This window comes from Amphibalanus amphitrite, unplaced genomic scaffold, assembly GCF_019059575.1.
Source record: "Amphibalanus amphitrite isolate SeventyFive unplaced genomic scaffold, NRLGWU_Aamphi_draft 002304F_arrow, whole genome shotgun sequence".
Taxonomy (NCBI): Eukaryota; Metazoa; Arthropoda; class Thecostraca; order Balanomorpha; family Balanidae; genus Amphibalanus; species Amphibalanus amphitrite.
Genome location: NW_024883778.1, coordinates 29105 through 42917, shown reverse-complemented (window position 1 = coordinate 42917; position 13813 = coordinate 29105). Strand labels below are relative to the sequence as shown.

At 51.7% G+C, this 13813-nt stretch overlaps 1 protein-coding gene across 1 annotated transcript in view; it reads right to left on the bottom strand.

The window, feature by feature from the left end:
* Positions 1–216: 216 nt before the first annotated feature.
* The window catches only part of LOC122376784 (dopamine D2-like receptor), a gene marked incomplete at its 5' end in the record, with an annotated part of 40313 nt that continues 26716 nt past the window's right edge, over positions 217–13813 (bottom strand). Inside the window, 7 exons of the mRNA XM_043356730.1 lie at positions 217–1085; positions 2078–2276; positions 4249–4408; positions 6713–6849; positions 10268–10435; positions 12827–12969; positions 13606–13724. Of these exons, the coding sequence (XP_043212665.1) occupies positions 871–1085; positions 2078–2276; positions 4249–4408; positions 6713–6849; positions 10268–10435; positions 12827–12969; positions 13606–13724 (1141 nt within the window). The remainder of the gene's footprint in view (positions 1086–2077; positions 2277–4248; positions 4409–6712; positions 6850–10267; positions 10436–12826; positions 12970–13605; positions 13725–13813) is intronic.

The following is a 13813-nucleotide window of genomic DNA, read 5'->3' as shown; positions in this document are numbered from 1 at the left end:
CAGAGGCAATAACGAGTCGTGTCGTTCTCCGCTGACAAGCTCGATTTGATTCGTCGGTGCATCGGATGTGATCCTTACTGTGTGGCTGTTATCTCTAACGTTCTTTCTCTTTACTTTCACCTCCCGATAGACATAAGAAAGGCCGTATAGTTTCGCCGATTGCGGGAGCTGGGAGGGAATATTCAGCGAAAACATCAGAGTCACATAGCTGTTCCAAGTTTATTGTTGAATAGACAGGCGGCGGGCGCGGCGCCGACGGCCGGCGGCGGGGCGGGGCGGGCCGCGCGGAGTCCGGCGGGACTCAGGACGCCGAGCTGCGCGCGGGACGGCCGCCGCCGCCGCCGCCGCCGCCGCCGCCTGCCCGAGGGCCGCCTGCACGACAGCGGGGGCGGCCCCCGAGACCGACCCGACCTCCAGCGGCCCGGCGCCGTTTGATTTGATTTGTCGGCGACGACCGCCCTCTTTGTACAGTCTCTGACGAAGGTACAGCGTATCTGACGTACATATGTACAGACAACTCTGACAGGTGATTCGCGGCTACTAATGCCGCCTGCGCGCTCCGCTGCACTTCTGACAAAATAGTCCACTCTGGGCGACAACAACCAACACGCTTACCCCGCGCCGCAGTCGCTGGAATTTGTAACACACACGTACTATGTATGTACAGCCGATAACAGTCAGTTTGCCACCCTGATGGGCGCACTGGTTCACTCATCCATCTCTCGAATCGCTCACACACATACACCTCGCCGCAGCGTGTCCGTGTCACGCGCCGTGCGGCGCGTCGAGTCCGAGTGCCTCCCGGGTCGCAGAGTCGACCCGATCGGTCACACATTCACCCTAGTCCCCACCGGCCCTCGGCCCGGGCCATCACCTGGCGCAGCTGAGCAGCCGCTTGAACGCCTTGCGGAACTCGAGGTTGAATATGGTGTAGATTACGGGGTTGGCGAAGCTGTTCATGTAGCCGATCCAGGTGGTGAAGAAGAACGCCATCAGGCCCGGGCTGCAGTCGGAGCCTTTCTTCATGCAGATGGCGTCCACGACGTTACACGTGAAGAACGGCACCCAGCACGCCAGGAACACGCCTGTGGGAGTGGACGTACTTCAGATTCACGACCGTTCCCGACCGTTCAGGTATGAACGTGGATTGATAGACGAACAGATGCGTATATGCGTGTCATCTAAATCGTACATGGGAAGGGAGGTCACGCACAGCGAAGGCCCTTGCTCTCACTGCATGCTTCCTTTACGGCCTATCGTTTGCTGATGGATTAAACATCACGCACAATTCCTAGCGGTCTTTCGCTCGCTCGACCATTTAATGCCTAAGAATCTGGAACCACCGATGTCCTTCCACCACCGAGCCCAAGCTCATTTCAGAGAGAATCTTGCACAAACTGAAAGCTTTGTTGCTAGTATGGTAGAGCACTTATCTAGCCAGAGCTAATCGCTACCAACCAGCTTGAAATTCCAGCGTGGAATATATCAAATTCCTTTACCCAGCGTTGTAATATCAAAGTCACACATTGAAGCGCTGCTAGAGTTAGGTACGAATGCCTGGATATTGCATGCAGCAGTAGGTATATAAACGCGTGTCTATTAATTCCGCAGTCATGCCGTAATGTTTGATTTGAGAACGTGAAATGCCCTCAGCAAATCTTCATTGCATGACCCTCGCTGGCAAGTAAATGAGTCCATTAGCTAGACATTGCACTGGAGATTTGACTCACATGAATTAGAGTCCGACTTATGGTGGACCATGGACCCTAAAAACCAATCGTGCACCTATAGCGAGATGCGTCTCTGAACCCCTTTTGGGTAGTGTGGACCAGAATGGCTTGGGACTCTCCGCTCCGGGGGATCTCCCCTAACCGGGTAAACGGTAACAGTCCCGTCAAAGCATATGCTTAAATTAATATTTTTATTTTGCGCATACCAGCGATTGTCTGGCCGAAAACTACTACAGAAACTATCTGATCCAGATCAGAATTCTTACGCGTTTTCACTGTCTTGTTGGTTCGTTGATCGTTCTTACAAATCTATACCCAAGTTCAACTTAAGTTACGACCCAACTTACCGAGCACGATGGCCAGTGTCTTGGTGGCCTTCCGTTCGCGTTTAGCCGAGTTTTTCTCCCTCTTCTTCCGACTGGCCTTGTTGACTTTGTAAATGGTAAAGCGGCTCGTCGTCGGCCTCTTGGACTTCTTATCTTTGACGGTGCCGCCGCGAGCAGCCGCCTTTTTACAGGCCAATTTGTTGTCGCCGGAGATTTGAGCCTGAAAAAGTGCGCGCCGTACGTCTGAGCGGGACCATTTCTATTCGACAGACCGAGCGGTGCTCGATGGACGTCGGTCGCACGCCGACTGCCAATGAGCGAGGCCACGGCGCCGGCCCCCTATCCCCACAGGGACAGGGAGAAGGTTAGGAGCTGGGACAGGGACCAGGCAGGGACGGGCTTGGGGAACGGGACAAAGATAGGAAGTGGGACGGCAGCTGGGAATGGGACCGGCCGATGGCTGCCAATGAGTTGCTCACGGCGGAGAGGGGGAGTGGGAAAGGGATAGGGAGTAGGCTGGGATTGGCAATGGGACTGAGAGGGAGCTGGAACAATGGAATATCCTAAGACTGGGACAAAAAGCAGCCATGGTAAGAAAGGGCAAACACGGACGGGTGGGGGGCGAGTCATGGTCGGGTAAAGACGTTTTCTACGTCATAATCGGGACATCAATTCTCCAGATACCTGGCGTGGTCTATAATGGGCCGCGTGCGCTATCACGTGATGGGTGACGGAGCGGCCTAGGGTCAAAGGTCATTGTAACACATGCACAATTATATCATACCACACCAACACTCAGCATTGAACAGGCCCCAATTAACTCCAAGCTGGTCAGCCGCCCTATTATCTCCCATACATACAGCCTAACACAGCCACCGCGGCGGAGTCACGTACCCACACTGACCAGCGAGAGGGCTCATTAACATTACAGATCCGAACATGCGACGCCCGACACCGAAAGTACTGGGTAACGCTAGCCGGTACATTATTGATTTGGTCAATTACAGGTAAGTGGATACGCCGTGGCAGCTGGCGGTGCACGGGTGGTGGGTGGCGGGTAGAGGGCCGCGCAGGCAGTGAGGTGTGGGTATAGAGCGGTGGCTACCGGTTAGCGTGGGCGAAAAGCAGTGAGTGGGTACAGCCAGCTAGTCCGTGACATTAAAAAACAAACAGTAAACGGCAATTGTCAAAAATTAGCGGTGGTCATTATAGAATTAGATCACTTCGATTACCACGCGATACCGTAAAATGATATCGCTAACGGGATTTAACAATAAATTCTACAATTCGGAATACCAAGTTTTGAAAGCTACCGAAAGCAGCAATTAAGGAAAGTAATCGGTGACTGTTCCTTGGTTGGAAATAACCACAGTAACATCGGAATGGGTCAATGGCATGCCTAACGCGAGCTATCATGACACCATATTCCACAGGCCAGTCTGGGCACCACCTAAAAAATCGATTAGAGCAACTTCACGGCTGATCTGAAGGCAGCTCAGGGCGTCAGTGCGTTTCCCATCAACTAACTTTGACTTTGAACTCGGATGCCAAACTTCCGTGTTTTTCAAGACGCTGGCAACTTAGTTGCACTGGACGAATGTCCCACTGGAGTTCTGCTCTGGAGTAACCGCCAACTCCGGGACGCTTTAACGTTCAACCCTGTGCGAGTGGCCCCCTCCATCCCGCCCCAGGCCCTCCGGTCAAGTGTTCGGGGAATCGGTGAGGTTTGGGCTTGTCCAGCGCGTGGTCTCGGATGCTCTCTGCATCTCTGATCGCCTCGGGTGCCCGGAAACGTGCCGCGCCCCTGGGGGGCGGCCCGCAGCGTCGGTAGGGGCGAGTTTCGCCTGCCGGCAAGTGTTTACACCTAGCGTTCGTTCGTCCAGCGCCGGGTAAAAGATGAAGGATGAAGCCACCCGTCACAGCACCACCGCCGACCGCCGGCAAACAGATGCGGCTCTACCCTGTAGGCCCGGTCAGAACCGACCAGACCTGGCCAGACCCGACCATACCTGGCCAGGCCCAGCCAGCGAGGTCTCGAGTCTTGCCCGATCGGGATGGCTTCTTCGAAACTGATAAAATAATACTAATGAAGGTGTCGGTGGTTATTTGGAGGTTTATTTGCATGCGACGAAGTCATCATTTTCTGTGTGTAATATTACGACATTGACGGCATTGCAACCCTGAGCTCGTACCTTTGCGGCGGCGGCGGGTCGGGTCGGCAGCAGGGAGTCGCGCGGCCCGGCGCCCGCTCCGGCCGCGCCGGCCGGCCCCGCGTTCACATTACTGTCGTCCACGTATCCCGAGTCGTGGTGGCCGTTCGCCTCGACGACCATCACCGACGGGCCGGCCGGGCTGAAACGGAACGGGCGGGTCACGCTGGGATAGAGGAGGGTTGGGTGTCGATTGTGTCATATCAGGGCTGGTCATGACGCGAGTCAGAATCGTGAGCACAACGTGTTTAGCGATCGATGTAGCCTTTCTTCGGGGCTAAACACAAATAGCTACATCTTTTTTCCAAGACGAGCCACAGTATAGTTAGGTACCCACGATCCGCATTACATCTATTGTTGCCAGGCCAATCACGTATCCCGTCCACGTCTATTGTTGGTGAATGGCCGCGCTAGTCTCCTAATGATCCGACGTGTAGGCACGGCGCCTGCAGCGATACTGAGTCGGCGACCGACTCCGACAGTAAATCGTATAGTCGGAATCCCCGCCGCCTGACCATATCGTCAGCATCGCGAACAATGGACAAGACGCTGACACCGTCCGGGGGCAACAATGGAAGTATGGACGGAGCACGAGCCGGGACTGGACGGAACCAGGTCCGGCCCCACCCCCTGACGGCTCGTTTCCTTTGCTGGTATTCGGGGAGGCGCGCTGAGTGGGGAACTCAGATGTGTCTGCCAGTTCCGGGAGATGGGTGATAAAAAGTGCGAAGGTCGATGATCTTTGTTCGTTAACAACTAACGAGACTGATTTCCTTATGAGGAACACTCAAGATATTATGAATGCTGACGTAGTGACTATCTATGAGCATTCAAGGGTAATCATGTGTAGACTCGGACTAATTATTTTTTTTTCACAGCACAGGTAGGCTGCACAATCGTGAAACACAATAACCTTGTTTGGTGCGTAGAAAGCATTAGTCAAAACAACTCTACCCGGCAATTAGCAAAATACCTTTCCCGCAACATTTTGCGGGCATACTGATAGGACCGATCACAAGCCGACTACTTTAGGCCCGAGCGATGGGGATTATGGTGGACAGAATCGGCAGGTCGGTCGGCAAGTTTAGGGCAGAGTTTTCTAAAACAAAAATAAACAACATAGCCTCGCCCCATGCCATCTAAGTTTGTGCACCAGACTTCCCCAGACGACGGATGGCCTGTCCACCAAACAATCTTGCTCAGCAACCACAAATCATCTCTGGGACCATCCAGCACAATTGCCAGACTCGGCTGTGTCAGCCTCTCCCGCGTCACCCCTGGCCCGCCCGCCCGACACTGGCGCACAGGCAGAGTGGTAATTTCACGCACGTCCTATGCGGTTGCGAGCATAATAAGTCAGCGCCGGGAGAACCTCCCGCTGGCGACCTTCCGGTGCTCCGAGGACGAGATGCGTTTCGCGAGTCGCGGCAGTTGGAATGATGGGGTCGGTAAACAGCGAGATGGAGTTGATCGTGATGACTTCCTGAGCGGCGGCAAGAAGCTGCCGCAGAGACTTCCGCAGTCGAGTGGTTATCGCAGTCACGTTTGACAAAGTGTGCTAGGAAATATCGGCTGAAAAATCGGCCGGGGATGAGCCAATCCAGGGAATGACTGGGCGAGCGCTGTGTTCTGGCAATTTCGTCGTTATATCACATTGTGCTAAATTTGGCTACAGCCTAGCTCATCTTCTATCTAATGACCATATTAAGACCGCCGAGAGAGAGAGAGAGAGAGAGAGAGAGAGAGAGAGAGAGAGAGAGAGAGAGAGAGAGAGAGAGAGAGAGAGAGAGAGAGAGAGAGGGAGAGAGAGAGAGGCGGCAGACAAGTTGCGAGATGATGATGAATGGAATAGTTAACGTCACACCAAGATGGCCGGCGCTGAGGAAGGATGATTAGAGCTTGGCGGCGGCTCTTCTCCCGAAGATGAACGGCTCCCATGGGGAGCGTGCTGCTTAAACAGCTCATCTTGGAAAACTTCCCATATTAGAGAAAATGAGAATGGAAAATTGTGAGAGATTAATGGCCACGACAAGCTGGTAAGTCTATTTCCTTTTTATTGTTCTACTTCGCACGAAGTTTGAAATAATTAAAAATGATTCACATCCGTTCTAATGCATATAAAAAGGCCGGTAAATATAAATATATATATATATATATATATATATATATATATATATATATATATATATATATATATATATATATATATATATATATATATATATATATATATATATATATATATATATATATATATATATATATATATATATATATATATATATATATATCCGGATCGTGTTTTCAAACAGTCGAACGTCTACCAGTATTTTAGGCGTGAGTTTTGGTTGATGATTAGGTACCCTACACTAATAGATCCTGCACTCTCGACTGGGCAAAGGCCATGGGCCGACGATTACCCCACATTAATGTCTTGCGCGCTCACCTGGCCATGGGCAGCGTGACGAGCGGCAGCTCAGCGCACGACTTGTTGGTGATGATGTGACAGTCCTCGACGTCGTTCGGCGACGAGATGTCGGGGCCGTCCTCCTGACCCTCGTCATCGTCATCGTCGTCCTCCTCCTGTGGCGCGAGGACGGGCCGTGAGGACATGAGGAACATGTGATTGTCTTGGTCAAACTTTTTATTGTGTTTGTGCCAAAGCATGCCAAGTTACTGGCAATCGCCACGACAACGCACTGAATTATATCATTATCTTGTCCCAGTAACGTCATTCAACGGAACACAAAACCTTGGGTCGGCTGCCACGATATTTTTTACATTCACTCATTTTTTCGTCTTGTGTCTGTTTCTCCGTATTTTCTGTGTCTCCTCTCTCTCTCTCTCTCTCTCTCTCTCTCTCTCTCTCTCTCTCTCTCTCTCTCTCTCTCTCTCTCTCTCTCTCTCTCTCTCTCTCTCTCTCTCTCTCTCTCTCTTCTACATTTTAGAGCTCCAGACGCTTTTATCGACACAGTCATAAATTTTAGCAAAAACGAGGCAGGACCACGAGCCATTCGGCCGCTTGCGGTCGCATGTGGTGGGTACCGCGTGGTTCGCCCGAGTGGCGGCACATCGGCTCTGATCTGATGCCGTTTCCTGTCCCGCGGTCCCGCTCCAGTGAGCTCGGAGTCACTGGGCGGGTATTCCGGCCTTCGGCCTACCCCATCTGTCACTCAGCGCCGCGGGCGGACCGTTTCCGACACCGTCCAGCCACTGCGCGGTGCCGGCCGGCGGCTCCTGTCGCCTCCTCTCCGCCCTCTGTCGCCTCCTCTCCGCCCTCTGTCGCCTCCTCTCCGCCCTCTGCCCACCCCTCCGCTCTGTCCCGTCTCTACCCATTGCCGGAGGCGCCGCTGACACCGACCGCTCTCGGCGTAAGAAGCCGCGCCATCCGCTCGCCTGTGGTGGCGGCGGCGGCTTTTCTCTGTCACTGCCCCGCCCGATAGTCTGTCACCGCGCGCGTCGAGGGGCTGCCACTCTGCATTATGGGCCTGGCCCAGTCTCTGCCGCCCCATTGCGGCCCGTAAGACACCACTGCTCTCATTGAGAGTGGCCCTGCGACCTAGCACCGTTACTCGTACAGCAGACTGCGGTGCTGATAGGATGAAGGCGTCCGTGGTAGCCTAATGATGTCTAGGTCAAGGTCAGGTCAGATGGAGGCGCAGCCACTCGGCTACTAGGGATTCCCGCTAATTATGAATAACTTTGAATTATATTTAGCAATAAATTAACTAAGAATATCCCATGGCTTATGGCATATTTAGCATCTGTATGGCCAACATATTTCAAAATATGAGTTTCGGCCACTCATTATGGCCTATAATGCTCGCAGTTTATGACGAACCTACGGCAAATGTTCAAATGAATAGGTTGAGAATAAAGCTGCCTCAACTCATAGGTGGTCGGAGAGCATCATAAAAGTAGCATAACACACTGGCAAATTGCTTATTGCGGGTACACGATTTCCATCTGGATTGCCCGCAGCCACCAACAACACCATAAAAAGCTTTCCGCTGCAACTTGTGCGCACTCGAATCTCCTACACTCCGCTCACGCGCGCGGGGGAGTCGGCGGCCGGCTGGCCGAGGCGGCCCTTCCACAATATCTCAGCTGGCCAGAGATGCCGCGCACGTAAGCTCATAAGCTTTTTATGGGCTTTATTCTGTCGTCTCCTTAGTGGGATAGTAAACAGGCCGGGCCGGAGCCGGTGAGCGCGCCGGCCGGCGGCCCATATATCTGCTGATCCGGCGGAGCGCCGCGCCCGGCTGACCGCCGCCGACTGTTGGCCGAGCGCCGTCAATCAGCCGGCCGGCCCGCCCGCCAGATATATGCATCATCTCACGTGTAAATAGAGCCGCTCACGGGGGAGTGCGGCGCGGTGATGAACCGGCGAGCTGGGGAAGTAAACAGGGCGCCGCCGCCAGCCGCCAGGCCGAGGCCGCTCAGCCGCCGGGGAGGGAGCGACCTTCAGGAATCAGGAGCGTAAGGTCGCACTGCTACTCGTTGTCCTCTGTATTGTATGGTAAATACGGCTGTCGGCACTACGATAGTATCGATAGAATTGATAAATTATCATTATTTCATCAGATTACGCTACAAATGCTGCCGGTTGTTCCCCCCAAAAGCCTTCATCCCACTGCCCAGTGTTCACGATACGGCGGCGCTGCGGTGGATGCCATTATACCTGCAATGTTAGGCTGTGCCGCAGGACCGCTGAGCGCACCGGCACAGTCTACCTTCCAGGCATTTCAGCCGAGTCCCCGTTCTGGCCAACAGCGAAGTGTATTGAACAACGCGTCTGGTTTTAGCAGCCCTGCTGTTGCCTAAGGATGGGAGACATAGGAAAACGTGGTTTTAAATCATTCCAAAGTGAAACGCATTTAAGATTGCCTATTTAATGGAGTTTTATATTCATTGTTTTATGAGTGAACGTTTCGCTGATGTAGGTAAGCGTGTCGTTGAAAGAGAAAGCAATCGAAATACTGAACATCTATTTTCACTGACGATATACTCAACTTCAGCTTGGTCAGACTTAATTGCCAACGAATCGCGCTGTCGTGCTGGCGGAAGTTCTAGTCAACACTTCGCTCAAACTTATTAAGAGTGCCGCCTCGGGCGATTAGGGCCGCCGCGCGCTCGCCGGCTGATGGCCCGGTGCCTTTCCCAATCAGGGAAAGTTGGCGCTTCCCTGCGGCGTGTTGCTGACCACATTGGTCTGTGACAGCCGCCGAGCTGGAGGCCATCGCGTCTTGGATCGTCGAGCTCACGGCTGGTATCTACCCCACCGTACGGCTGGTACGGCTCGTCGATCTGCACAACCTCCACAACTGGTGACTGGCTTATTTCCGAGGAACGTACGCGTCCCCAGGCAATAGTCGAATCGGCTCGTATTTTTGACCACCTAATTGAAACGCTGCCGTTAGTGATCGTAAAAATTTATTATCTTGCTCTTTTCCCTGTTCTTGGCTGGGGACAGGAAGGAATCACAGTATTTCACATTGCTGCCTTTACTTTTGCGTAGGACTTTCAAATTTAATTAAAGAAAAGAATTATTGCGCACACATAAGAAGAACGGTTTTAAATGGTTTCTGTGGATTTAAACCGTGTGACAGTTTTAAGAAAGGCTAAGCCACTGAGGTAACGAACTCATTTGAAAATGGACGGTTGAAAATGACGGTTATACATTTGAACTACTGTAGTCCATGCTTGAGCTAAGGACTTACTTTGTAAGTGTATCAAAGACACTGGACCATGCTAGGGTAGGTAACGCAATCAGATAAACGATCGATCACATTAAGCGCCCTTGCGCAATAGGTATGTAATTGTTGGTTACTTTAAAAGATGTTTTAAATTTTGGTTTTTTTTTCAAATAAACTCCACTCGTTACTCCTGATGCAAAACATTTTAAGCATTTCAATACAAGCAAAAATCATATGTCTTTCCTTTACGCTGGTCCGTCGTTCCGTATCCCCGCCTCATGAGTCGGTCCGTCCCCGCCCCTCACCTGACTGTTGCTGCCCGTGTTCGTGGCCTTGTCGGGCACGGGCCGCATCACCGACAGCGTCGTCTCCTGCTGCTTTGTCTGCGCCAGGTTTTCTATCACAGTCGATGGCCGAGTGTCCATCTTGGGCTTCTTTGCGGCGGCCGCCTGCCGCGCACGAAGACGAATCGCCTGCGGGCATGAAATCACACACTGAGACATAGCTCGCCTTCAAAGGCTCGATCGACTGGAAATGACAGCACTGTGTGGGATAGTTATCAGGGAGATTGGACAGCTGTCCATCCCGGTGGTTTTGCTGAGTAGCGGTGATTGTCAAGGTCGTCAGCGTGACCTTCAGGCAGTGATGGGCGCTCGTGGAGTGTTGGGTGTTCCCACAGTGCGGGGAGAGGCAAATTTCCCCCGAGACACCCCAGCAGAACTGACGGCAACATGCTGCCTCATGAGCCAAACACATGCACGGGAAATTGGTTCTACCTCTGCCGTGACATGACAATGGTGTTCATGCGCGAAGAAAATTGCGATACAACTTTTAATCACAGCAAAAGATGCACATAGACATCAAAAGAAGATCTTCATGACAGTTTCAGTAATTTTGCCCTAAGCACCTACACATTTGTGTTACTAATGTCTGAATTATTTTAGTCATTGAATTAGACTGTCGTAAGTTTCTGACGCGCCGATGCCAGGCGCCTCATAGTGTATGATAGGCGTGCCGCTCACCATTAAATGGCCCAAGGAGGGTAATCTAGCCAATAATGGAGTCAAACGGCTCTGTTTCGAGAACTACTCCATCGTCGTTCGGAGCGCTAATTTGAGCTCGGTACTGGTTGCATGAAAACTACGGGAGACGTTGAACGTATTGGCCATTTTAGCAGCAAGGGCTGTCAGTTTACAAGAAATACAACTTTTCCCAGGCAACAAATTAACGAAGTCCGTTCGCCCGCATATCTAAATGATTTTTCTATTTTCATTTCTTTCCCTTTTATCATGTTCTCTCTTTCTCTCTCCCTCCCTCCCTCTCTCTTTCTCTCTCTCTCTCTCACTCTCTCTCTCTTTCTCTCTCTCTCCTCCCTCCCTCCTCTCTCTCCCTATCTGTACGCGTGTCTGATGCGCTGACACCGGCTCTGCGCCCTCCCTATCCATAGGTCAGCCGCCGGTCAGACGGGGCGGCACCACCGGCGACCTGCCTGCCGTGACTCCGACCATGGTGCGCTGTCAACAGCCACCAGCGGGGCCTGAATGAGAGTCATTGGACGCGCACTAATGCGTCCCGCGCGCCGCGCGACGACCTAATGACAGGGCTCATCGGACGAGCCGATGGAGAAATGGCAGCCCGACACTCGCCGTCGATACCCAGCCAAATGTCAACACTCTCCACAGGCTGAGTGCTGAGTGTCAAACTCTGAGTCGGTGGCGATCAGTTTGTTGCACGCGAAGTGTTCGGTTTGTGTTCGTTCGTCATTTTTAACCCATCGGCCTCATAGCTGATAAAAGGTTGGTGGCATTCGCAACAAACTGGGAACTGGGAAAGCTTTTTGAAGGAAACATTTATTTTGTGGAGCCATCTGAAACACCAGCCCTCCATTATTGGCGCTCTATAGCGCTGAGAAAATGTGTCTTTCTGTTCGGTTTGCTTTGGTGATTGGACGAGACTGTTGACCAATGGCGTCTATTTGGTGGAGACACGCGCAGCGCAGGAAACAGTAAGTCAACTAGAGGCAGCCTGACAGTCAACAAGAGAAAGACTATCTGACCGTCAGCTTCCATCCAAACTGAGGACGGACGAGCAACAGAAGCCAGGCTCGACGCTAAGGCGGAGAGAAAGGCATATCTCTTCGAGCATATCTGTTGTCGAGCTTTGGAGCGGCGCCGGCAAAACAAGCGCCATAAAAGTGTGCGATAAGATCTCAAAGTGGCTGGAAAGTTGTAGTGATCCTGAAACAACGATTAATTACCTCGTTACGACAGTTAACACTACGCTTCTGAGATGGCCATAGAATGAAAATAGCAGATCTTTCATTCATCTTCACACATTGAGTGCAGCGATCACGCCTACATATTTATGATTATCGTTATGACTGCTTGAAGAGTTCTCACAAAAAAGATTTCCATAAACATAATTATCAGGCCTAGATTTCAGAAAGTCTCTTCGCTCGCCTATCTTTGGCATTGCTTCACTCCTCCCCAGCGGAAACTCTGGCAAATCATTTAGCTGAATGGGTTTCCTCAAAAGGATTGAAATTCAGCAGCGACTCTCGCGGCTAGAAAGGTGAGCCAGACGGCCGAAAATGAACAGACTGCGGTGCCTCAGGGAGTTAGCAGTGTTGTCTGCTGGGACCTAGATCGGGAAAGGAACAGTGAACATAGAGCAAGCATACCCAGTACCCATGACTAACATTGGAAAATGCAACCGTATTTTGACGATCCACGGTATGTTTACAACGAATATATAAATGCATATATACCTACCTACTAATCAACTTCATATAATCCCTCCAACATGATAGGTAATAAAGAAAGCTGGGTATTGCACCGGGTACCGGGACGACCGGGCATTCTTACCTGAAATATCCTGTAGTACAGGCAGACCATAATGACACAGGGGATGTAGAATGATGACAAAGACGAATAAATAATGAAATCTGAGTTGTAGAAAATGCACTGCTGCTCCTCTCTTGGAATGCCATCGGCCGGAACATTCAGGCCTGAAAGAAATACAAACACACCGATGTCAGTGGAGATATCGTTGACTTTCATTCCTTTTCTCTCTTACTCTCTCTCTCTCCCTCTCTCTCCCTCTCTCTCCCTCTCTCTCTCTCTCTCTCTCGCTCACTCACTCACTCTCTGCCCCTGCTCCCTCTTCCTGTTCATATTCTGGTCTTATAAGGTGAAGGCCTTTAACTGCGGTCACAACCTTATCGTATCAGGTAAAGCGGTTTACAGCTCTTGGTTGTCCCATTGCCTGTCAGTGAAAGCACATGAAAAGCGACATTTCAAACACTCAGACCTCATTCAAACCCACTACTTTGACAACTAGTCGGTTCACTACCGGCCGCCCACGCAGCACAAGTTCAGAGCTCCGGAAACCACTTAATATCGCTCGGCAACCGAATGACACTAGTTGCTCAATGGTTACTCGCATTTCATCATCTCCGTGCAGCGAATGTCGAACCAATCTCCCGGGGACCTCATGCACGTGCCAGTGTCTGAAAGTGATCAGTCAGAGCTTTAGCAGAGCCCTGGAGACACGCTTCTGTGACCACTCTCCTGAGAGTGAGTGGCCCTGATTTTCCAGTGAAGGCTGCACCCGCCGCCCGAGGTACCGTCGCTCATAAACTCACCGAGAACCAGAGGAGCTCCGATGGCTGCTGATGTTACCCACACCAGAATTATTGTGAATATGACGCGATTATTGTTCTTGTGCTTGGCGTATTTGATGGGCTGAGTGACGGCTATGTACCTGTGAAGAGACGTCGAGGGAATCGTCAGGCTCAGTGGTGGTTGGGCGATTGACTAGTATTCGAACGATGGCACTTGGCACCGGCACAC